At 37.0% G+C, this 26,322-nt stretch overlaps 1 protein-coding gene across 2 annotated transcripts in view; it reads left to right on the plus strand.

Moving 5' to 3' along the window:
- NSMAF (neutral sphingomyelinase activation associated factor) overlaps positions 1-26,107 on the plus strand; it is a 39,772-nt gene extending 13,665 nt beyond the window's left edge. The window contains exons 6-31 of one of the 2 annotated variants that reach the window (XM_056331400.1): positions 325-375; positions 2,855-2,926; positions 3,319-3,366; positions 3,464-3,516; positions 4,023-4,152; positions 5,110-5,181; positions 6,048-6,156; positions 8,645-8,821; positions 9,747-9,826; positions 11,241-11,331; positions 11,428-11,491; positions 11,609-11,660; positions 12,661-12,781; positions 13,087-13,218; positions 15,004-15,046; positions 15,503-15,666; positions 16,675-16,783; positions 18,204-18,262; positions 18,972-19,039; positions 20,710-20,777; positions 21,013-21,136; positions 21,863-21,946; positions 22,979-23,129; positions 23,532-23,634; positions 24,653-24,762; positions 25,749-26,107. In XM_056331400.1, the coding sequence (XP_056187375.1) occupies positions 325-375; positions 2,855-2,926; positions 3,319-3,366; positions 3,464-3,516; positions 4,023-4,152; positions 5,110-5,181; positions 6,048-6,156; positions 8,645-8,821; positions 9,747-9,826; positions 11,241-11,331; positions 11,428-11,491; positions 11,609-11,660; positions 12,661-12,781; positions 13,087-13,218; positions 15,004-15,046; positions 15,503-15,666; positions 16,675-16,783; positions 18,204-18,262; positions 18,972-19,039; positions 20,710-20,777; positions 21,013-21,136; positions 21,863-21,946; positions 22,979-23,129; positions 23,532-23,634; positions 24,653-24,762; positions 25,749-25,843 (2,430 nt within the window). In that variant the 3' untranslated portion in view covers positions 25,844-26,107. Of the gene's footprint in view, positions 1-324; positions 376-2,854; positions 2,927-3,318; positions 3,367-3,463; positions 3,517-4,022; positions 4,153-5,109; positions 5,182-6,047; positions 6,157-8,644; positions 8,822-9,746; positions 9,827-11,240; positions 11,332-11,427; positions 11,492-11,608; positions 11,661-12,660; positions 12,782-13,086; positions 13,219-15,003; positions 15,047-15,502; positions 15,667-16,674; positions 16,784-18,203; positions 18,263-18,971; positions 19,040-20,709; positions 20,778-21,012; positions 21,137-21,862; positions 21,947-22,978; positions 23,130-23,531; positions 23,635-24,652; positions 24,763-25,748 lie in introns of those variants that run through there. The other variant, XR_008820718.1, reaches the window with a different exon arrangement.
- Positions 26,108-26,322: the final 215 nt, after the last annotated feature.

Raw genomic sequence — 26,322 nt, forward strand, 5'->3', positions numbered from 1 at the left:
CCAGAAGAAAGAGGGAGACGATCCTTCCACTGAATGAGATGGCAGTGCATATTGCCTTTAATGTTGTATCTCCTTGAAGGTCATATGATTAGAATAAAACCCCACTAATAAACTATTTAGATAAGTAAGCCTCTGAACTAAATAGGACACAGCTGCTATAAAAGGCAATTGTTTTTCTGCAGTGTAGGTCTGGGGTAGCTAAAGCAGGATATTGCAACAGTGTTTTGCTTGCTTAAACAGTGTTCTCAGCTTTGTCTTTATCAGTACTTCTGATTTATTTATTATTTTTAAGGACTGAAGCAGTAACATCTCTTACTCTTTCAGGTTTTTCTCATTAAAGAAAGAAACATTATTGCACCCTATAAAACAGTAAGAGTAAGTATTTTTCTTTTTTTGCTAATCTTAGAAAATTAATGTTTTGCAAGGATTTATGTTCCCATTTCTGAAAGGGTAAGATAATTATCATTTGAGGAATATGACAATAAAGCTTAAAAAATTAATAATTGTGCATATTGATAAAACAAGTGTCTGAATTCTTCCATAACTGGCTTGTGATATTTTTTGGAGGACATACTGCAGACTTGACACTTGCTATTTAGCTTGATGTGCGGCTCTGGGGGCTCAACAGTCAGAGCTGTCAGCTGACTGCTAGTATCCAGTGGACACTTCTTCCTGGCTAAATGGCTTCTCATCAGTTCTGCTCACACCTGAGATAAGATTGCTAATTGATAGTTCCCAGCTGAGTGTTTCACAGTTCAAAGAAATGGCAGATAAGACTGCTTACAGCATAAATCAGAGCTTAATTCTGGTTGATTTCTCTTGATGGAGTGGGTCTCCTCTGATTCTGAGCCTGGAGGCCTCAAGGTAAGAGTTTTTCACCTGGAATGCAGGACGGGTTAAAACAAAAACACAAAATGAAAATTCAGAGTCATTAAACACCGTATTTGCCCTGGAATTGAAACAGACATAATGATATTTCTCAACATATTTGTTCAAGTAAGACATTTCAAGAATGATAGAGACATAAATTTGTGTTACTGTAATGAGCAGGGAAGAGGCAAGAGTTGATCTCTGTTCTCTCAACAGCTGCTTTAGGTTGGTTTTGTGATTAGATCTGTCTCTAAACAGGGATTTTTACATTTTCTTTGTTTGCTTTGTGCATTCTTTATATATTGAACCTGTTTTTTTTTCTAGTCCTTCTATTTTCTGTTTAGCCTCCATGTGCAAAATTTATTAAGCATCATACAAATACCTTACCACATTACCAACACAGTGAAAATAAAACAATCAAAAGGGCTGTTTGGAAGGCTTTTCACTTTATTTTCTCCTAAGTCAAGATTCATTCATACCTAAAATGTTCCTGACAGTTAACCATTATAATTTACTTCACCAAAGTGCAGCTATGTTTCTGCATATTAAAACAAGAAATCTAGTTTGTCTTCAATCATTGCAGATTTTTTTCTGTTGTTGCTGAATATCTTCTACTTGAATCATTGGCATGTCATTGAGTGCGGGAATTTGGTAGTACATATTATCTTCCATGTCCTGCACTGATTGTTTCAGTTTAATTACAAAATACTGAGGTATTGTCTTTGTATACGGCTGGAGAGCTACAGAGAGAACTGCTTACAAAAGCTTTTACGTTGCTGTCTGTGAGCAATCCTTGTTGGATCATCCACTAGGATTTATGAGACCCGTGCTTTCGCTGTTGAAGGAAGATGGTGCTCTGGGTGAAATGTTACAAGGCTTTTATCTAAATGTTACTGGATTTCTTGTCTCCCTTTACTCAAGCTCCAGTTGCTTCCTGAAGCATGCTTTCCTCTTGGATTGCTGTCAGTTCAGCTCAGATCATGTACATTTCACTGAAGATCATCTAGGCTTCTTTGTCTTCTTTCCTTCAGTTTCAGATCAATCCGGTTGTACCCACTGATCAATGCCTTGATGTCATCTTACTACTCACTTTTTTTTTTCTTCTGTAAAGACTAGCCTGAGAAATTACAAAACCTTACAGAAACGTGTTGATACATTTTATACTACATTAGGGGTCATCAAGGGATCCCACAACCTTTGCTAAATATGAGTTATGTGTAAAAGTATTGCCAGTCGATCTATGCACATACTTTGAATATGCTTAAGTCAAACCCAGAACTATGTACTATGAAACGACACTTAAGAAAGCTGGGAAAACTCTGAAGGGGAAAAATGAGTGTGCTGGACATGCTGGGTGGTATGTTAGCGAGGTTTTTATAAGTAACTGGTCAAAACAGGTTGTGGTTGGCTTTAGGATCTTTTCAGCTCAAAACTATTTATGTAGAGGAGAAAGGTAACTTTTATAGACTAGTATTTAAAGATTTGACGGGCTGGTATTGTTTGTCTAAAAGATACACAGTAGCTGTTTGATATGTCATTTACTAATTCTACATTTACTTGTGTTCAGCTGATATTGAAGTACACAGAGCAGGTACTAGTTCTATATTTAGCTAGTACCTTTTATAAATACATATATATATAAAAAAAGGTATATAGTACCTAATATAAATATATATATATTTAGCTATATATGTAGCACTTTTATATTTACTGATGTTTAAGCTGTATTGGTTTGTTCACTTCAAAGTTACTATGTTCCATTGCATAAATAATGGACTAAATACTGCACAAAGAGCTTACCACAGGAAGGATACATTTGTAAAGAAAAAAAAATAGTGTTTAACATCTGCCTTGGGAATGTTTCAGGTATGCTGCAACCTTTGATAGCATACTTTGACCAGGTTTTAGAGTGCTTTTAGTTTTGATTTTTTTTCACTGAGCTTTATTTTAAACTCATTTGTAGTAAATGTACTTTTGGTTTTAGGGTAGAACAGAGCACTTATTCCAACTGGATGTTGCTGGGAAACTAGGAGATGTTGTGCAAACTCTGCATCAGGTATGTGGTTATTTGGTATCGCTACACACTTAATCACAGCATTATTTTTTATATATATATATTTAATGGAGAGCTGTATTTAAATACTTAATTTGAAGGTGAAATTTTTGTAGTATCTATTTTTAAAATGTAGCAGTTGAACACAGCATCTAGTTCTGACACCTGTCGTAAGCTACCCATATTAGCTTTTACTGTGCACGGGTATAGTATACAGGCAAAGTAATAACATGACAGTAGCAACGAACAAACATGTCCTACTTTAAAAAGAAAAAATAATATCTCTTTTAGTACTCTTGTCATTAAGAATGCTAAAGGCCCCTCCAGTTTGTATTGACTTCTGAGCTGTGTGGGAGTTCTCTATGCTATTTCACTTAAAGTTCCCTGTTCTTCAGCTTTACAGGGCTTCTTGTCTAGATAAGATGGGAGATCAAGCTGCCATGGTAAGTAACTGATTAGCTCTTTATCACTGTTTTAATAATAAAATTTTAATTGCATTTGAATCATAGACCATATTAACTTTTTTTTCTTCCACGTTAGATAACTGCTATATTGCAGTCACGCTTGGCTAGAACATCATTTGATAAAAACAGGTATCCTTCTAATCACTTTCTACTGGAAATTATTTTCAGCTTTTTGGTTGATGAGTCTACTGCGAGAGTACTTAACAAACAAGGTGCTTGTTTGGGGCAGCATAAATTCTCTAATTCAGGCAGTTATCATCTTTGTATTCTGAACCATCTGGAATGGAAATGGGAAATTCTGTGTTATGAAGATGAATGTGATACTTTTTTCTCTCTCCACACTGTTCATTTATCTGTGAATTTGTTGCAAATTTGGCATCAGTATATGCCAAATAAAGCTCTGTGTGGAAAAATCAGCTGGCTTACTGCTCTGAGACTGATGCAGAAGGTAGCAACTTTCCTTTCTGGAGTGCCTGTTTAAGTAGAGTTCTCAACAAAGAACTTTATTCATGTCTAAAATAGGCTTAGTAGAGTCCCAAGGTTATAAACTAACTTAAAACCTTTCTAAAGAATTTAAGGGTAGCTCTACCTAAGAAAGAACTGGAGGTAAACTTACTCCTTTTCTTCACTTGTAGATTTCAAAGCATTTCTGAAACGCTGCATATGGAATGTAAAGCAGAAATGGTGACACCACTGGTGACTAATCCAGGGCATGTGTGTGTTACTGATGCTAACTTGTACTTCCAACCTCTTAATGGATATCCTGTAAGTGCCTCGTAGACAATCTTGCATATGGTGTGAGCACGCTGCCCCTCTAGTGGACAGTTTTCATTTTCTGTATGATTCCTCTTAAATGGACATGGCGCACATCTCCAAGGCTCTATTTTCAGTTAGAATCAGAAGCTCTTTAGTTTTCCTTTATCTGTGCTGCTCTGTTGCATTCAGTGTATATCTGCTTCTGAGGCTTTATTCTGTGCCAACTTGCTTAAAGCTGACCTCCTACTGACAAAGCACAAAATATCCTTTCTTCATACTCTTAATATTTAAACATCACTTTTTTTGACATTGCATTTAAGATAAATTTCTTAATCTTACTCTGTGATGCTGTTCCTACCTAGTGCGAGTTTTATGTGCATTTACTTTATATTGGAAGATCTTAGGTACGTTTTCTATTAAACTAATAATCTCTTTTCTCTAGAGGAAACCTGAGTGCATGTGGCAGACAGGTTACAGCTTTGGAACTTTTGTCAGAGAAATAGCAGTGATACTTTTAGAGTATTAGTGGCCTGCTGAGACATGTCCAGGCAAGGAAAACGCGTTTCACAGCTGATGACAACGTGCTATTCCATTTCTGTCCACCAGCTGGCACCATTGGCAAACAGTTTGCCCAGCAGCCCAATGGCTTCCTTATTTTTTCGTATAGCTTATTGTGTTCTGCTCCTCTCTTGCATGATTATTATAACTGGCAACCGACTTGGGTGATAATACGCTATTCTTTCGTTATTCTTAAACTGCTTTGCTACTCAGACAAGAACCAACAGCAAAGACAAGCTGCTTCTTTTTAACATAATTGCTTAACACCTCTGTTCTACTGCTAAAATGACATGGATGGATATTGTTTTCGTGTTGCTGGTATTCCAGACTGACTGGAGAAGTTAATGTAGAAGAAAATACTTTCTAGAATATCTCTATTTTTTTCTTCCCCCTTCTTGCCCCCCCCAGAAGCCAGTAGTACAAATAACACTGCAAAATGTACGTCGCATCTATAAAAGAAGACATGGGCTAATGCCACTGGTAAGCTCAAATATATATTTTTTTATGTCTTTCGGTATATATTGTTTCTTAAAATGAGCAGCTGAAACTGTATGTCATTAGGTAAAAGCTAAATGTTTTTAAAAACTCTGAATTAAGTAGCGCACTGCGCTCACAGATCCTTTCTGGTTTTTAAGTGTTCTCGTTCCCAGTGTTGTGAAAAAGATAAAAACAGGAAGGCTGAACTCTTGTCAAGGATGAAAAATTTCTTTTGTAAGCAGTCAGTGTAGGGGAAGGGAGAAGGGAGTACCTCCAGGGAGCAATTAATTCCATTTATCTCTAACACTTATCTTGGGATAGAATGAATTGCTCTCTCATGGTGTGTTTTCTCTCTGGATTGATTCATGGAGGGAGTTTGATCACTGGTTCAGATTGAGACTAATGCGGAGTGATGAGTTCTGCTGTACATGGCTAAGAGACGATGAGAGTGCTTCAGTAGAACCTCTGAACTTATGCTTTCAGTGTTCACACTGAAACTTCAGTCTCGAATGAATTTTTTTTGTCTCAAAACACATTTGAACTAAATAGACATTTAACTCTGCCTCACCCCATTCACTTAGGACAAAAAAAGTGTATTACTTGTGCTTAATCAATCTAGACAGAGCCAGTGTATGGCTAGCTATAAAGCTATTTGTTCAGCTGGGTGTGACCTGAATGCTTTTATGATTGGAAATAGAAATTATAAAAATGTCAGAATATGTGGGCAAAACTGCTACCCAATTTACAGTCCTAAGTTTTAGATATTAGTAACTGGAATATTCTGTTTAAAAAATGTTAATATTGCAGCTTGTCAGTAATGCTGTCATTTACTTTTCTCCTCTTCCCCCCCCCCCCCCTTAACTTCTAAGGGACTTGAAGTATTTTGCACAGAAAATGATCTATGTTCTGACATCTACTTGAAATTCTACAACTATCAAGATCGAGATGAACTCTATTTCCTTATTGCAACATATATAGGTTTGAAGTATTTATTTATTAATGTAGTCTGTAGTACTTTGTGAACGTAAATTTGTCTGGGCTTTGCTCTGTTGATTTGTGGGAAAAATGAGAAGAATAAACAGATATATTGGCCCTAAAAATTTTTGATGGAAGTAAGCGAAGTTCAGAATGAATGTTGCAAAGTTGCATGTATTTTCTTCATTTGAAGAGCTGAGTGTGGAAGCTGAGATAGCATTATTAAGGTGAAATTTGATTTGCAACTTGATACACACTGTTGTTTGACATAACCCCCACCAAAAAAAAAAAAAAAAAACCAAAAACAAACAAACAAAAAAAAAAAACCCAAAAAAACCCACCAACAAACAAAACCCACCAAAAACAACAAAGCAAACCAACAAAAGCCCCACAAACACTTTATCTTCAAAGCAAGGGGTAAATAAGATCCACTCAGCTAAACTGTGTTTTGCTGAAAGGCTGACTGAATTGTGGGTGGATCCCCCGGCCACCAGTTATGTCCAAGTGAAAATCCTGTTGAGAAAGTTCCCGTAATGGATGGATTTCCAGTGTACACTTAAGTATGTGAGCTTTCCTCACTCGTAGCAGTGATTGATGAAAATTACCATTCTGAAACAGTTAAATTCTCCTTTCTATTAAATCTTAATTGCATTAATTTCTAGGAAGTGATACCTGTCTTTTGCAGATCATGAACTGAAACTTTATGAAACTTTCTAAATAGACTAGTGTGTGCAGGAAAAACAAGCAGAAAAAAACCTAATAGTTTTTCTGTAATGCTACTACAACTGAAACATTGAAACTCACATTTACTGCCAATATTGAAAGTGTTTATGCAAAGTTTGTACTGTTCTGTTATTGTACCAGAGGTCTAGTTCTGTTTTGTAATGAATTTGCCTAAGTATCAGTTGACGTTTTCCCCACATCACTAAGCAAAGTAGAAAGGCCACACAGGAACAATCACTTCCCCTAAGAATTGTTTTAGTCTTTTAGATTTTCCTTTTGAAAAGGAAGTAAGTTCTGATATGGTTTTCCCTGTTACTGAAATAACTGCTGCTGTTACCCTGCTTCAGACTTTTTTTTTCTGGATAACTTTCAAAGATGAAATTTCAAGATGCAGATGAAGATGATGTTGTTGGAGCTTAGAAATCAAAAAAGGGTGAGCCCTTTCTCTAAAGGTGTTTGTAGCACCTCAATAGCTGTCTGACAGCAGAAAATCCTCTCTTTGAAGGTGCTAATGCTTTTTACATGTAGAATTTAAGGTGCTAAGGTGAAGGGAGGATTGGAATATGTTTTTCCAGCCTATGCTAGTCTAAAATAGAGGCCGATCATGTCCTAATCTGAATTCCTTTTCTTCTAGTTAATATTTTCAGTGATAATATTAGAGTAATTTGATGTTCCATAGAAATTCTATAGCTTTGTGTTATAGCTTCAGCAGCAAATGATGGTAAAAGGTAAAGACTTCTAAGTATGGGGAAGAGCAGCCTATAACACAGTTGTGGTAAAATAATCATCCAGAAATGTGCCGTATAATGCTTTCTGTAGCTAGGATGTGGTTTCACTGTGGTTACTTGATGATTGGACTGTTCTTGCCATCATGCCATGGTTGCAGTCCTTCAGTTCTATTTCAGGCATTTGCCAAGGTGCTGTACTCTGAATCGATGGAAGGAACAATTGAAAAAACAGAGAAAAACCCGAAAAAAAACCCTGTGCAAAGCTATCTCTCCCCCACCCCACAATTTCTCCTGATAAACCTGCCAGAGAAGATAACAAAGAAAGGCCTTTAATTTCATTTTAAGGTGGAGGGACAGAATGCAATCAACATTCCCAGGTCATTTCGTTGTCCAGCAGCATAACTTTGTATTCTTGCCATTGAGTAGAGGGGTAGTGCAATATTGAATATCTTGAGCCCCTGCCTAATGCTTCAAATGGAAACTCCAGGTCCGTAATTTCTACTTTCTTGAGTGGTGGTCAAGTTTTATCTTCCCCAAGTCTCTTTGTTTTGGTGGTTCTGAAACTGAATCCTGTTCACATACGAACATAACTTCTTTCCACAAGTCATTGTTAGTGGGCATCCTTAGTTGTCCAGTAGGAAAATATATTTAATTTTTTTTTTCTTGACTCCAGCAGAACTACTTCTAGAAATTTGAAACCCTAAAGATTGCCTGATTGCCAAGAGGGCTGTTCATGGTCTGCAAATACTTTTCTATGCCTCCATAACAGTTAAAATTCTTTCCCATCCATTGTTTCCATGTTTTCAGCACTCCTTCTGCATGGTTGTTGTTGTTGAATGCCATTCAGGCCTGTTTGAACAGATCCTTAAAAAAACGTATACAATATGGTAGCTATTGAAGCATGAAGTTACCACTTAATTTTGGCTTGTTCTTTTAAACAACTGTGCCCTTAATGTTACAGTACCTTGCATGTTAATCACAGTATAATTTGGGGATGGAAGTCCAAACCACAAAACTCTTAATGTTTTCTTTTATTTTAGAAAATCATATTACAGAGCATACAGCTGAAAGTTACATGTTGCAATGGCAGCGAGGACATATATCAAATTACCAGTATCTTCTTCATCTAAACAATCTGGCTGATAGAAGCTGCAACGATCTCTCCCAGTATCCTGTATTTCCCTGGATCATAGCAGACTACTCTAGTTCAGTATTAGGTATGTGTATACAAAAAAGGCATGTTAGTGCATTATGTCCAACCTGCAGTGTCTCAGGGCAGCTTTTACACTGCATAAAGTTAACGTTACATCAGAGTGAACCTGGCATTAGTGATCTTGGAAGTTTTATTGTGCACTTACCCCTCCTCTGAAGTTTAGTGGATAAAATACCTCACCTTTTTCTGTTAAAAACTTCACTCTTCACATCCAGAGTATGCACCAAGCATCTGCTTGGTCACTTTGAAAATTGGCAGTACTGAGCGTTCAAAGACTGTCTGTGACTAATAAATGCAAAGGAACCGGTAAAATTGGTTTTTATGGAACAAGTTGGATTAATTGAAATGTGTAGGATCCGGTTGTTCTTTTATAGTTCTTAGCATAGTAAGTTGAAAGGAAGAGACTAATGGCCTGTGCCAAAATTGGTTACTTGATTAAGGGTCTTAGTGCAGTTTGTGTTGGAAGCTTGTTCTCTTGAGGATTGTGTCCCTCTACAAGGAGGAGAGTAGGGGAATCTATTTCTGTTTTCATCAGCACCCACTGAAACACCTCGATCCAATTGTTTGGTGGTATTTAACTGTAGCCTGACAGAATAGTTAATGAGTAGGAGGAAGACAATACCAGCTGATTTTGTGCCTCAGGTAGCAGGACCTGTGCTAAGTAGGTGATGTCATGTACATGTACTAGTTCTGAATGAAGCAAGAGCTATGAGATTACATCTGCTTGGAAGGAAGATGATGAGTAGCCATTTACAGTAAGACTTTATTCTTTTGCAGTTAGGGAGCAGAAGTTACTGGAGGGGTTCTGCATTGTTTTTTGTTTGTTTTATTGCTGTTTGGGGTGGGGTGGGGTGTCTTCTGGTTTCAAGTATTGATCAGAGTACATTCCCGTCTAGTAGAATGCCTAGAGTCTAACTATATCTTTTTAGATCTGACCAAGCCTGAAACGTTCCGTGACCTTAGCAAACCAATTGGTGCCCTGAATAAGGAAAGGCTGGATAGGCTATTGGTATGTATATCTTGGCTTTTACGTGCTGTGCATTGTGGGCCTTGTACATATTGGCAGTAAAAGGAGCTTTGTCAAGCAGGTTTTGGGAATTACGTAGATACCAAACTATAAACCTTATCAGAAGCAAACTTACCTGTAAACATAGCACATTTCCTTTCAGCTTGATTTCATTGGTACTGATTTAAAAGCATTTGAACCTGTTTCCTTGCTCTTACTGCCATTTCATATGGATATGCTTTAAAATGTTTTACCTCACTTTTAAAATAAAATCCCCAAATCCATTCAACTATTGTGAGTGCGTTTGTATGGCAGGTACTGGGATGCTATAAACATACACGGAAATATAAAACTTCAAGACCAATGGATTTAAATGCATAATGTAAAATACATGTATCAATTATACAAGACAAAGTGGTAGAAAACTTAAGTACTTCCATTTAAGAAAAATGCTGAATCGAGGGAGAGTACTTCAAAGGGAGGAAACCTGGATCCGTAGAGATCAGAGCACCAATCTAAAATTTGCACATGCAGATAATAGTGCACAAACTTTTTCTATTTCTCAAAGTAGGCAGACTTCCTTTACGTAAGCAAACACATAATTACAAGCTTAGAAGATCCTCCCTTTCTTAGCTTTTAATTCTTTGTATAAAAGCATTGTCTTCTATGGTAAGTTAATTATTCTGAAATTTACAGAACATAACCATATTGGTTTAGAACATTCATTAGTTCTTAATGAAGCATAGCAAAAATATTGCCAGACTAACTGCATTATATTGTCAAAAAAGATTAAATATTTCAAAATTGTAAAGCTTCCTGAGGTTGTTGAAGGTAGGAACATGATAAATGTTATGTTTTCAATAACAGTACACAGTTTTCTTTCTAAGATCTGACTGTGTCCTTAAATTGTTAGCTGTCTCATGCCTACAGTAAAAGTAACTTTATTTAGATTATGATAGGTTTTAGGGGTAACACCTAGGTGCTTCAAACAGGAGAGAGTCTTCCAGGTTGAATTAAGTCAGTATGTTCTTCCATACTTATTAAACTTCACATGAAAGACAAAAAGGAAGTATTTGTTTGGACTCCTTTGAAGCTGAGTCGCTGCAGTTACATGTGAAAGTGAGAGAGGAAAAAACCCTGGTAATTCTGGATGATATATATATACACACACACAAATTACATATATGTATATCATATATATATCTCTCTCTCTAATATAACTTAAAACAACTTTTTACTTTCTTGATTTACTGATTATGGTTATTAGAGCTTTTTTTTATTGTTACAAAAAAAAAATAAATAAGGGTGGTCCTAGTCTGTGTCTTAAAAAAATAAAAAGTGTGTATGTGTTTAATATTGAAGGAAAGCAGGAGTGCTGATTTTAAACAGACCTCTCTTTCTTCTTCATATGTTGCAGACACGTTATCAGGAAATGCCAGAGCCCAAGTTCATGTATGGGAGCCATTATTCATCTCCGGGTTATGTTTTGTTTTACCTTGTTAGAGTTGGTAAGACAGCTTTTACATGCTCTCTGAGCAGACCGTTACCTCCAAAGTGGACAAAGTTTGGAGCAAGCTGATGTTTTTTTTTTTATTTCTCCTTAGCCCCAGAATACATGCTGTGTCTGCAGAATGGAAAGTTTGATCATGCTGACAGAATGTTCAACAGGTTTGTTTACATTTTGTCTATACCTGAATTGGTTTTGTTTTCAGATATGCATCAAGGGAGTGCAAAGCCTTAAAAAATAGCTTTTTAACAAATGTGTGACTGATACATGTTATCTAGTCTTGCAGAAACATGGAAGAACTGTTTGGATGGCGCAACAGATTTCAAAGAGGTAATTGGATGGAAAATGATTGAAGTCCTTGGTATCTGTGCTAAGCTTTCTGTTCATAGATGTCTCCTGTTGATTTGAGAGTTTTGAGGTGGGGCTGGGGTGTGTTTGGTTGGATTTTTTAGAGGGTTTGTTTGTGGATTGTAGTTGTGTGGGGGGGTTGTTGGGGCTGTTGACTGCAATTTATGAATCCTTTAACGTTTTTAACTTCTTCTTTCTCTGTAATTCCATGATTGCTTGTCTGTGTCTGCTTTTAATTTAATAGAAGTGTTATTGTGAATGTTATTGGAATAAGTGGGAATTACCAGAGTGGAATAGGGCTGAAAAGATGCAATTTTATGCATTGTCTGCTGGAATCTTGTAAGGATTTGGCTGTGTTACAACAGTACATCTGGTGAGGTTAAACTGTAGTTTTATCTTAGTTTTTTGAGCCTTAGAGAAACCATAACTTGTAGAATATGTTGAGAATGATTAACTGTCAGATAGTGGGTGTTAATGCTTCTTTGATAAAGGAGTCTAAAATAGTGATACTTTAAAAAAAATATCTATAGTTAATGGTTAGCTATGGTGGTTCTTAAATAATTGGCTTAACCTCTGAAACTTCTGTTATCATTCTCGTTTTAGTCTAGACTTTTGTCTTGACTCTTACCTGATATCTTAAAAATAAGAAGGTAGCTATGCAATGACAGTTCTGAAGATACTCTTAGATGTTATGGATTTGTATGCCACACATTACGTGTTAAAAATATTTATGCCACTCTGAATTTATCTCAAAGAATTGCCTTGTGGGTACTCAAAAAGCCTAGAAGTAGTTGGAAGGATGTAATGGGAGGAAGTTTCCAGTACTACTTTATTGACAAAGAAGAAAGCCTGGAAAAATTACTACCCAGCTTTAGGACTTGACATACAAACTTCGACGACTTTTAGTTTTTACTGACTGTATTTGACATAAATGATCAAAGCTAGGCTAATCTCAAAATTTCCTTTTTTTTTCTTCTTCCAGTTGATTCCAGAATTTTATGAAAATGATTCTAGTTTTCTAGTAAACAGTTTGAAGTTGGACTTGGGAAAAAGGCAAGGTGGAAAGATAGTTGAAGATGTAGAGCTTCCCCCTTGGGCATCAGGTAATAATAGTCAAACTTCTTGTATTATGAATTAATTCAAGATTATCTAGATTCCTGGGATATGGTGGTGGTTCTCTCAAAAATACCCGTTCTGTTTTCTTAGGAAGGATTTTTTGCTTTAAACCATTGAGATAATTAATAGTCGCATTTAACTTTTGTAGCAAACTCGAGGTTTGGTGTGGGCTGTTGAGGTTGGTTGGGCTTTGTTTTTTGTTTGGTTTCTTTTTCAAGAAGGAAGATGAACAGAGATGGATACCAATACTGAATGGGGTATCTTCTCCTGCAATTAACCTTTCTCTTGCCAGGTCCTGATGACTTTCTGCGGAAGAGTCAAGAAGCTTTAGAAAGTCAGTATGTATCAGAACATCTTCATGAATGGATTGACCTAATATTTGGCTGCAAGCAGAAAGGAAGTGAAGCAGTTGCAGCTCACAATGGTAATTACACACTTTATAGAAATTGCAAAAATAAAAAAAAGGGATGCTTTAATTAGACAGGAATTGTAAATAACAGCATATCTGTGTCTGACTTGTTTTGAGCGTTCAAAACTGCTTTGAATGCTTGGTCCTTAAAGGAAATGCAGTTCTTTGTTACTGGAATCGATGTCTTATCTAGTAAAGTCTATTGCCTTCATCGTAATTTGCATCTTTGAAGATGTACCTAAGATAGTAGGCAAGAAGATTCTATAGCGTTGCTGTTACTTTCTCGCACAGCGTTGTGTGGCAATGTAGTATGGAATTAGTGTCTGCCGATTAAAAGTAGGAATCTGTAGGATCTCCACATGAACATGTATTTAACTTCCCTACACCGTGATTGCAGTGTGAGAATATCCATACAATTTTCCAAACTCCACCTGAGAGAAGTGGCAAGGGAAAGAAGGGGCTAATGGGCTATAACTGTTCAGGAGCAAGAATGAAGGAAGAAATGTGCAAGTGACTAGGTTTGTCCTTATGCACATATATACTACTGCAGTAGTGTATATACTTTTTACTGTACATGTGGAAAGTTTCACTATTTGCAAGCTTATTCAGAGCATGTATGTAGCCATTGTAAATGCTCACAAAAGGGGCTGTTATGTAATTGCTATGATGATGTGTTTAATTTATCTAAATCTAACAGTAATAGCAATTATTAACTTACAGCTAAATATCAAACTGCTGTATTTTGCTACCCAGTAAGGAAATGTCTCCTTGGCAAAGGAACACTAGCACTTTAGATTTTTAGGGTGTTTATTCCAGAACCCCTGATGCTTTTGAAGGATTGCAAGTAACAGACAATATTGAGATACCTTGTTAAGTGCAAACTAGAATAACTTTCAAAAGAGAACCTGCCTGCAACAGTGGGGAGGGAAGGAATAAGCAACTCTTCATTTTAGTAGCCCGTGCTTACTACTTCCAGGGTAAGATGATGGGATTTGTTTTGTGGTGGGTTTTTTGTTGTTGGGTTTTTTTTTAATATGCTTACCCACATGTCCTTAAATCATGATTGGCTATATTTTAGGTTTGCAGGGGTTGGCATCCAACCGTACAGTGACCGTAAGTGTCAATTATAATGTGGCAGAGGCTTTGAATATGGTAAATCAGCATTTAAATTACGGCACCTATATTTTTATCTCTCAAATAAGAGCACGTTTTATGCACAACATGCTATTTCTGCTGCAGCATGGATTGTTATTAGCATAACGAGTTGCAGATACTTTAGAAAAGAGAGACAGAATTTATCTGTTTATGAATGAACCTGTGTCAAAAGATAAAGTACATGTTCTTATGCAGAGACCCCAAAGTAGTTCACTGTATAACTGCTATCCTCATAGCAAATTAACAGGTGAATAGGCGGACCTTTATGATCATTCTTTACTACATTTTGTTACCTGTTGAGAAGATAACCAGAGATCCAGTTATGCAACTGTGCTTTTTTTTCCCTTTATTGTGTATATGTGTGGGGAGTTATTTAATGAAGCTTAAATAAGTCTTCATTTATGAAAGGACTGATTTCTTCTGAAACTTTCTTTGAGTTTCTTAGAAATCCTAACTTTTTTTCAGGTAAGAAACCCAGGATTAAAACACAAGATCTCAAACTCTATAGTTTGCTGAAATAGCTTGGTTGCTTAGGTATAACCAAGTTGAGTAAGAATCACAACTTCATCTTGCATAACTACTATAAAAACAAAGAAAATAAGCCTTGTATATCTACATTGTACAAATAAACTTTTTATTTTCTAGTGTTTCACCCATTAACTTATGAAGGAGGAGTGGATTTAAACAGGTAATTAACAGGAATCCACTTTTTTTTGTTTGTTTGTTAAAGCAGTTAGCTAAATTTCTCAGTATCCCTCCAGGTTCTTTGCTGGTTGTAGAAGTGCTCTGTATGTGAATGGTGTAGCTCTTCCATTTTATACTCCCAAATACACAGAGAACCAGCGTCAGGTTTCTCAGTTTCAGCATGCATTGACTGATTGTTATGTGAACACTTTGTCAGTCCGGCTTTTCTGAAATTGCTTTATTTTTTTAATTTATGAGCATATTGTCATCGTACATAAACAAAATAAGGAAGCTGTCATATGACTGTCCATCACATCTGTGGTAAATCAGTTCTGTAAGAATTTGTGATGGCCTATAGTGCAGTAGTAACTGCATGTGCAGGCCCATGCTTTCAGGGGAGAGGACAAGAAAAAAAAATACTTGCCTACTTGGCTTAATTAAATATCTTGTTTTTGTAAAGTATTATGGACCCCAATGAAAAGGTAGCTCTGCTGACACAAATCTTGGAGTTTGGACAGACGCCAAAACAGTTGTTTACAATTCCTCATCCTCGAAGGATAATACCGAAGTTGAAAAGCTTGTCTGGAACATCTAGTCACAGTGTTTCCATAACTGAGTCTCCAGGTAAATGTTTAATAAATAAACTGACAATGTAGCAGATTTGTAATTTTGAGAAGTACTGCATCTTTCTCCCACAGCATCTCATTATACAGCTCTCTTGGCCACTTCTCCTGTAGGCCAACTCAAAATAAATCCATTAACTAACTATTAAAGAAAAATGGGCAAGACCAGTTTCAAATTTGAAAATACAGGTGTTGTCCGATGGTTTGTCTTCTGTTTGAATGGTCTTCTCTGGGACTGTTCAACCTCTGCTTTTGAAGCTGTGGGAGGACTGTCATCCTTGACCTTTCGTGACGCTTCAAAATCAAGCTAATATGATAACACCTTCAATGACTGTATCCCCAGGCATTCTAAATGATGTGAAGATTTGTTCAGTTTTTGAACAGGCATGTCTTTGGAGAGATCCGTTGGCTTGTTGCAAATAAACCCATAGAATTTAAATTAAATGTCCAAATTTGTTTTCTTTTCCAAGACTTGAATGAAAATCTGTATAGAAATTACTTTGTTTTCCCTACATACTGTAGGGACAATGTTGACTGAATAACTTCCTTGCGCAACAGTGCAGTGTGAAGAAATTGTGACATTCCTAACAGAATAATAAAAGCATGTGCTGTATTGTAACAGTAGGTGACTTCCCTGGTACTTTTCCATTTGGAAAGCTCTTGACATCTCAATGGAACACCAGAACATCTTTGCAGAAACATTTTTGGTTTGTTGTTTGGTTTTGGGTTTTTTTCCATTTTGGAAATGTATTCTGTAAAGTCTCCAGTTTAAAAGCTCCAGTTTTGGGAGAAAAATAATATTTTTGACTGTGTAAGATAATGCATCCAGGAAGAAATTTGGAAAAACAATTTGTGATATTGTCACTCCCTGCATTAGCCAAAAATTCTTATTTCTGGAGCTCTGCATGATTTCTGTACTTTCATATTTATGTTTGCAACTTCAGCTACCTCATTGTTTGAAATCTATTTTCTATTTGTGATGAAACTTTATTGTGGCATTTTATTGCAGTTTCTCCAAATGAGGAATCATTTGAAGATTTGACAGAAGAAAGTATAACCCTTGCTTGGAATAATATTGCCAAACTAAAATTAGATGAGCAATATAAAATTCACAAAGAGTAGGTACTATTCTTTTGTTTTTACAGTCAAAATTGCTCAATTTAATTGTGGGGTAGGGGTATCTGCATCTCCATCTGAATGATGTCTTAGGGTTTAAGGTAAATACTTTGTGAGACAGCTCATTGATTTGATTACACAAGATGAGTATATGTCAGCTTGATTATCTTTTGCTTGCTTGTTCGTTTGTTTCTTATACAGATCTAGAGCTAAGTTCATTATCATTTTAGTACCTGAAGCAGATATTGCTTACCCATCTCTAAAACTATGGTAGCAGCAGTTACACAAAGACTTCCATTTATTTATTTATAACCCCAGAAAGACTTAACTACTTAATCTCATTTAATTTGAAAGGTTAACCCACTTAAGTTCAGCTACTGTACACCTTGAGCTGCTGCTGTATGAGCAGTCTGCCAAGTCTCCAGCTATAGGTTTTCTGTTAATCCAGGTACGAAACTATTGTTCTGATGGATTCCTAGGAAGCCATGGGTCAGCAGGGGCACTTCAGGTGAACTTTGAAAGTACCTAACAATGAACAACATCAGCTATATTTTAAAGAACAGATTTTGCTTTGGTGCCATCCCTTGTCCTAGTGGCTGGACTAGTAGGAGGATTTCTTACTACCCTGAGTGCAACTACTTTCTTGGTGACTGTAACCCAATCTAGAAAAGAAGCATTCTGTTGTCCAGAAAACAAGATTATATTTGTAGTGAGAAAGTGCCTCTGTTACCAGATTGTTAGGGTTAGGGAAATCTTGATCCTGAAAGCAGACTTGAATTTCAGCTTCTGATTTTTTTTTTATTTTTTATTTTCCTGAGGACTGCTGAGAAAAATAATAAACAGGTCTGTATAACAGGATTTTAGCTGTGCAGAGTGCTTTGTCCTTCCTAACCAACTCCCTGACATAAGCTGTATGTCTGAATTTCTAGACTATAGTGACTTTGCCAGTGTCAAATTTGAGTAGAAAAGACATGCAAGTTCTGATTTCCTGACACTTGAGGTATTCAGTATCTGCTTGTAGGCAGGTTCCTGGCTGGCTTTCTGGTTTTGGTGTTTGTTTTTTTTTTTTTTTGGGGGGGGGGGGGTTGGTTGGTTGTTGTTTGGGTTTGGGGTTTTTTTTGCCTAATCCCAAATTGGAAAGGTGGACTATGCAACTATTTATCCTCTCACATGGCAATGTCCTTTCTGATGAGGATGAAGTTCATGCAGAACAATATGGGAAACCTGTACTGGCATTTCACATGTTATATGAAGGTATATTATTGTTTCTAGGTATATAAGATACCACTGTGGTGCTTTTAATCTCCTTCAGTGTTTTAGCTCTTAGATCAAATAACAGATTTTACCTGCAGTCAATTTACAGTATGATGGTTAAGTTTCAAAACCTATGAAATCACCTATAAACTTATTTGTATTAAACAGGGCAATTACTGGAATAGCAGTCACTTGCAATGGGTCTTCTGTTTTCACTACATCCCAGGGTAAGTATTACTTCAGAGGTATTTACTAGAACCTGTAGCATAAATGCAGATTACTGTTTTGTGAACAAAACAGCATGAAACTCTGAAATGTAGTTAGGATTGAATCCCATTAATATCTTCACTGAGAGCAAAAAAAAGATAACATTAAATGGGATATTTCTGGAATCACTGAGATCTGTTTTTTTTACAGTCATGAAAGTGGCCCTATCTTGTGCCAAATGCAGGAATTTTGTCTTTGCTTCACGTTCAATTCTTCCTTACTGTTTGAGAGGATTTCAGTATTCATATGTGAAAGCTACTTCTCTTTGGCTTTTGGATTGTCACCTTTGCAAGTCACCTATTATAGAAATTAAGTTAAATATTTCCTGTAATTAAATAGCTGAAGTATATAAATTTGTTAAGTTTCAGATCACTTCGACTCAAGGGTTTCAATGTTATCTCTAGATAGGCTTGGGAAGGTGGTAATTTCTCCCTTTAGACACCAGAGTTCTTTTAGAGTTTGATAGGCATGGGGCAGTCTGTCTGTAACTGGTACAAAACAGGCCAGTTCCAGGCTCAAATCACAAGCTTTATAAAGAGTTTCTCAAAGACTATGAGAAAGCTATACCTGCTTTTCATAGTAAGATACTTGAATATTCAAACAGGAGCAAAATTACTAGCTTCTATAATATAAACCAGTCATTTTGTCTTCAATTTTGTACATTGACAGATTCAACTTTGAAGATGTTTTCTAAAGAGTCAAAAAAAATCCAGAGAAGTGTGTCCTTTTCAAACATGGTAAGTTGCTGTCAAAATAGAAACAAGATCATTGGGTATCTTCTGAAAGCTACTCGGAGAAATGGTTCTTAGCATGCATCAATGCCTCTTTTCTTCCGCTGCCTACTCAACTGTATTGTGTGTGAATAATTTAGTGGAGTGAACTGATAGTCACTCAGGCCTCCAGGGAGACAAAGCACATTCTGCAAACATGGCAAGGAAGCATTAAATGGTTGCACTTCACTTCTGTGCTAGCTCTGTTCTGAGTTGCCCTGCTCTCCAAGGAAGGGCTTGCAGAAGACAAAGATAGTCTGGCATGTGCAGTGGAGTCTTCCTGAACAACCTTGAACTGCCACTGGGACCAGAATCACAAAGCTTAAATTCCACCCATGTGCTCACATCCAGCATTGCCTTACTGCTCCCAAGTGTTTGAAGGCTGCGAGTCAGCTGGCAGAGGAAAATCAAGCACGGGGTGGAATCTATGCTGGGTGAATTTGAGCCGCCCTTTCTCAATGAGCCATGGTCATGGCAACCTCTAACAACATTTTTCCCTTGCTTCTAAAACAGCAATTGAAAAGAGATTCTGTATTTAATTTTTCTGTGCTTGAACACTGTGGCCTGACCTAGGTCATAGAGATTCACTCCCAATTGTCGTGTTTGGAATCCTTTATTGAGGCAAGATACTAAGATGTAGCAGCCATCTCTGTACCCTCATCTCTAGAGGGAACAAAAAAGGCAAACGTGTCACCCAGACAGAAGCCATAGCATGCTCTAACAGGTACCCAATTAAGTTGCAGGGTCAAGACCCCATGGCCTGCCATGGCACATGCTAGCAGGTGAGTTGAGATACAGTAATTCCTAATGCTTTAGCCAAGCAAAGTTAGGAATGTTGTTTCTTGGCACTGTAAAAAGGAAGCTTTTTGCTGACTCCTAGGCCAAAGGTTATTTTTGCTTGAGGAGGACTTTTTTTTAAAAAAAACACCTCTTCTCTCTGTAGTTTTAGTGCTGATCTGTTGCAGCAATGCAAGAGGCAGTAACCTTTTTACAGTCCAGCAGCTTACTGTTTTTTAGAACAGTCTTAAAACGTGACAAGTAATGATACTAGTAGAGGCAATGGACTGGTTTTTTTTTTATTTTGGGTTTGTTGTTTTGTTGGGGTTTTTTTTTTTGCTGCTTCCCATGATGGTAATGTAGCTGAGCTGCTGTCTGTAAAGAATATTTCTTGTTGAGAATAGTAGGAATTGGTTACATTTGTTTGGAAGAGTTGAGATGGTAAGTAGCTGTCATGGAGAACAAACATCAAAGGAAACCTTCATTTTTAGTTTCTGTTAGCTGTTTGCATGTAAAATCGGCAGTAGCTTACAAGTTGAAGAGCTGACACAATTTCTCCAGAATGAGAAATTGCATACCATGTATGCAAACTTTGAAATACCAGCATTTAAAGAACAGAGATCTGTCAGTTCTGTATGTATTTTTGAACTTCAGTGCTACCTGTATATTTATGAGGGATTAAGTGTTTTTGCTGTACAGTGTCCAACCCATAATGTTTTTCATAGTTAGTGTTCATAAAACACTTTTATGTTGTGTGAATAAAAACGCTGCTTGTTCTCCAGAAGCATGTTAATGTACATCTGCTTGAATTGGGGTAAGAAATCGAGCACTACATTATTTTTATTTATTTTTTCTTGCAGGCTTTGTCATCTTGTCTAATTTTACCAGGAGATACCACTGTCATAAGTTCTTCATGGGACAATCATATGTATGTATTTACTTCCTGTTGACTTTACTGAATTACATCAAGTGCCTTGGTCATTATGTTTACGGGTTCAGATAATGATACAGCAATTCATTGTTAAAATGCAATGTCTATGTTTCTACTTTTTGTTTCAGTAGATTTCTGCTAGAAACTGTAAAAGCAAAGCTACTTTCATCTATTTGGAAAAAAGGGGTTTATTTTCTGAAGACGTAATGCTTTTTTAACCTTTTCCTATTAGCTATTTTTATTCAATTGCATTTGGAAGACAGCAGGACATCTTAATGGGACATGATGATGCAGTCAGTAAGATCTGTTGGCGTGATGGGCGTTTATATTCTGCATCTTGGGATTCCACTGTGAAGGTTTGTATGTGGGGTTGTTATACTTCAATAACTATTTAGTACTTTGTAATGGTCAGCCAGCCAAATGCTTTGGAGTGGATGTACCGTACCTGTTGTACTAGAATAATAACTTAGCTAGTATCATAGTAAGTTTGTTTGTAGAATATCTTCTTCATTTAACTTTATCTCAGTTGTTTCAAAGCTGAAGTGTTATCTTGAAAGAAATTTAATTCATTGTAACTGAACATGGGAGTTTTGGAGGCAGTCTGTATTTGTTGGAGGAACTAGAATGTTCTGAGACCTTGACCGGTGATTCTGTTTGCTGAGTGGAATAGGCTTCTAAAATGTTTAATAGTTTTGTAGCTTATGTTCTTCAGCTAGGTGGACCAGGAACTTGCTAAGCGAAAAAGCATGCCTACAGTTAGGTAGAAAGATAATTTGGAAATAAGGGACAGGAAAGAATTTCCCAAAGCCTTCCTTGTACAGCTTTTTGGTAAGTATATGTTCAGTGCAGTGATATACCTGTACTTGGGTAGGCTTCTGTAAGCTATCTGGAATCAGCATATGTGGTTCTGTTTAGGGTAAATGAGTTCAGGTGCCGTTTATTGTCGCTGTATTCTGCCATGTAGGCAAGGCCCACAGTTAACACAAGCAGCCCTCCTGGGAACGTGAGAATTCAGTACTGAGGAAACTCATCCAGGGTTATATTAATGCTTCCTTGAGCAAACCTAAATATCTGTGTTGTAGGTGTGGCACTGTGTTCCTGGAGAGACCTTGAGCAATAAGAAACACCACTTCGAACTGCTTGCAGAGCTAGAACACGATGTTAGTGTAAGTATGTGGGTAGAGATAGAGTATGTCAGAATATGAAAATGAATTACTTATTAAAATCAAAGTCAACCTGTAGTGCTAAAGCACAAGGATTAGGTTAGGGGGCTAAAGTGGGGGTGTTGTTTTGGGAAGCGTGTGTGTGTAGGGGTGTTTTGTTTCGTTTTGGGGGTTTTTGTCTGATGCGTGCTGCGCCAGTGTCCCCTGCTCCCCTGCTCGAATGGCCTTGTCCTGGGGACTGAAGCAACAGTGGAAACAGAGGTGCCTAATTTGCCTTGCTTGGCTTGTACGTACAAAGTTCCAGCTGGGACAGGAAAGACTGCGGGGCGTGGTGTTTGCTGCTTTGCTTTTGAAATAAGACTAATGTTTTTCAAGTATTTTTATTACTACAACAACTTCTTAATGTTTGCCAATGGCAAGCAAATGGAAAAGAATTCCTCTGAGTTGTTTACCATGCTATAAAACATATCAGTGAATTTCACTATAACTATATATTGTGTGCAGTGAATCATAAATATGTAACTGCACACTTGTTAAGCTTCTGATATCACTCTAGTAGGATATTTAGAATTACTGTGTTTTAAACCTTCATAATAGTTTTAACAGGTCACAACACAGGCAACTACTAAACTACAACACAGTTCTGATAACATTTAGGAACTCTGCCCAAGAGAATTGGAAACAGCTGACAGCTAGGAAGACTTAAAAGTAAAGAATTTTACTCTTAAGGGTAAATTCTTGTATTTAGATGGAGAGTATGGGTATTCAGAGTAGTCGGAAATGTCAATTTGCATTTCTGATTCTGCAAATAAAAAGCATTTTCAAATATCATCAAAGGGAGCTATCTCTTACTTTTTACAGGCAGGATTTTTAATAATTGTACTTAATTAAGGATGTTGCAGAATTAAATGGAAAAGCTTTTTGTAAATAAAATATCATCTCATAGATAATGCCCTTGTTTTGTGTATGTTTAAAACCTGTCTCAAGATGGCTGACATGAAAGAATAGGAAAATCATGGGATGTTTAACTTCTAGGTAAATACAATCAACCTTAATGCTGCAAACACTATACTAGCATCTGGAACCAAAGAGGGTACCATTAGTGTTTGGGATGTTACTACAGCAACAGTGTTGCACCAGTTGCCATGTCATTCTGGGACTGTGTTTGATGCTGCTTTTAGTCCTGGTACGTTGGATTTCAGTTTTTAATACGCATCCTTGGGAGTTCCAAAGGGAATCTTATTCCTGGTGTCATGTAATATACCTTTCTTTTTTAATTGGAATTACTACTTCAAGGGGGATGGTGAGATGTTTTGGATTGGCACACATCTCCTTTATAAAAAAATGATTAATTGTACACAAGGCCATACTAGACTGTAGACCAGTGGTCTAGACTCTTAACCGGTTTTGTTTATCATTGCTTGCTTAGAGACTTAATTTACAGTAAATTATCTATAAATAAGTAGGTCAGGCAGTGTCACATCCAACACGCTGTATCCCAGATTGCTTTGGTAACTATAACTGAATGTCTAAACATGCGCTTTTTTGTTGTTATTGTTTCTTTTGTTTGCTTTTTTCTCTTGTACAGACAGCAGACATCTACTTAGCGCAGGAGAGGACAATTGTTTTAAAGTAATAGATGTACAAACTGGAATGCTTATATCTTCTGTAACTACTGATGAGCCACAGAGGTAATTCTGACACCATTCAGGTTATGAAGCTGTGTGGCCCACTAATTGACTGTGGAGATGATAGTTGGCTGGTGACAGCAGAATGGAAGGGGCAGTAATACTGGCAACTCTGTTTTATTGAATCACTTTTTAAAGTGCAAAGGCTGACGTTCTAGCGTGTTGTGTGCATTATGGTCAAGCTTTCCAAGCTGGGACAAAAACAAACAAGTATCTAAGTAAATCGCCTCATGGGTTTTTTTCCAACAGCAACTGTAACATCCGTAAAAGACTATGGGAACTGTAGCTAACTAGCAGTTCCAGCAGTTGAGCCACTGAAATTTCTAACAAGGATTCTTCTTGAATCGTCTCTGTTAATAATCTTGGTTGGTTTTTTTTTTAGTTCCAATGCTTCCTTTTTGTTTTGACAATTTTAAGAAGATTGGCTATCATAATTAGTCTTTTTTTTTTTTTTTTTTTTTTTTCCAAACCAAAATGCAGTTCTTTATCTGTTTACCTGACAAACCGCAGAATGCTAACTCAGTTACTGGAGTAAAAATATAGCAGCCGTACATGGAGTATCCTTGTTGGTTTCTTGTGTGTGCGTATACGTAAATATAGATAGATAGATAGATAGATGCATATATTATTTGTTTTGCTCAGTTATTTCCCTGAAACTCATCTTTGCACTTTAGGTGACAGTTTCAGGAACACAAAGTGACAGAAGTAAAAGTGGTAGTTCATGTGAACGCTCGGGTACTATACACGCGTACAGCTGACTGGGTCCTCTTCTGTTACAGGAATTAGTTTCATCCTTCTGCCAGGGGAAGGTCTGGCTGGGTCTAGGGCAGACAGAGAAGCAAGTTTGGGACACAACCCTCTAAAATAATTTGGCAATAACCTTTCTGGAAAGACTGTTAAAGGGTAGAATTTCTTTCAGTTTTGTACCTCCATTTTCAGTTCTTTTTGGCCTAGTCAGTTTGGAAGTGTTGGACTCATTATACAAAAGCTTGAAGTGAACTAATTACAGACTTATTTGCAGGTGCTTCAAATGGGATGGAAATACCATCTTATCGGGAGGTCAATCCGGTGAATTATTGATTTGGGACCTTCTTGGAGGAAAAGTTACTGAAAGAATCAAAGGACATACAGGTATGCCTGAGCTATTCCTATTCTCAAATTGGATGGAAGATTCCTGTTTTCCAGCCCTGCTAGTACTGAAAAGTTTGAGAGTCATCTGCTCAGTCAGTGGGCAGTTCTTCATGATGATAGCGTTATCTGGAACACCAGAACTAAAAGTAGGTCCACATGAACCTAACAGTGAAGGAATATTGCTGTTTACAAGACTGACCAAAGGTAAATGACTTGGCATTTTTCTAATTCACACAATATCACAGAAGTCACCGTTTTTCTACCTCATAACCCTAATAAAGTGTAGTACAGGCTGCATCGTATACTTCGTTAGTCTATCCAGACTGTAAGTCTAACAACAAATTAAGTGAAGTTCGCTAGATAAATTGTTTTGGATGGGGATTTATAGCCTTCTTAAAGGTATCTGTACAGTCTCCAGTACATTAGCAATCAGGATGTGTGAAGGAAAAAAAACCTCAAGTTTTATTCAGCTTCGGTTTTATGGCTGCCTTCCTGAATGGTTATTTCAAACTTCCCTACTATGAGCTTGTACTCTGGAACTCGATGTGTGTAGAGATCGTTCTGTACCTAGGGGAAGCTTTAGAAGTGAGCTTCTAAGCATATGCTGGAAGATGTGAATACACTTTTAATACGAGAAGTCCAAATGGCGGAGTGAAAATCTCACTTTCTGAAGAAACCTCCTCCCCTTATCCCTATGAATCCTTTTGCCAGTGTGCCGTTCTGCATTCTACACGGCAATTGACATTGTCCCTCAAGTACCCCAGGGCAGCTGAGGCAATGTAGGGTGAGATTGTTAGTGTGAATATAAGCAGCCAGTTGGAAGCCTACTAAAACTGTTCTTAGTATATGTGGTGTTGATGTAATCCAAACTAACGATCATACGATCCTAAACGCTCTTAAAAAGATCTGTTCCATCCTCTCAACTACCACTTTTATTTGCATTTGGGTTTACTTTTTTGTTTGGTTTTGGGGTTTTTTTTCCTCAGGTGCTGTAATGTCCATGTGGATGAATGAACAGTGCAACAGTGTTATTACAGGAGGGGAAGACAAACAAATCATGTTCTGGAAACTGCAATACTAAGTGCCTTTCCCTCCAGACATTTAAATGAACTCTTTATTTTAAACCAAATCTTTTAAAGGAACTTAACTCTGTGCAATGATGGCTGCTGAAGTTCAACCAGATAGGAAGCTTTGTTCAGCTATGACTTTCTATGTCATGGTAACTTCACTGAGAGCTCTTAACTTCCATAGTGTATGCATTTGTTTTTCATCAACTATTGTACTGAAAATGCTTGTCTAAAATGGTATCTGAGATGAAATTAAAGACCTATTTTTCATAATTAAAGAGGTCTTTGCAGTCATTGTTTAATTTACATAGAATGAATCACACCTTGCTGTTTGAACAGATTTCAAAGAGGAAACACTCGCAATAACTTAAGTCTTTAAGAATGCTTGCAGCTTAGTGCCATGTCTCATGACATAATGTATGTACCTCTTGTGTAGGCAACCTTTCTTCCTAGTGACGATGCATACAGTGGTAAATACTACTTCAAACACTCA

This window comes from Falco biarmicus, chromosome 3 (genome assembly GCF_023638135.1).
Source record: "Falco biarmicus isolate bFalBia1 chromosome 3, bFalBia1.pri, whole genome shotgun sequence".
NCBI lineage: Eukaryota > Metazoa > Chordata > Aves > Falconiformes > Falconidae > Falco > Falco biarmicus.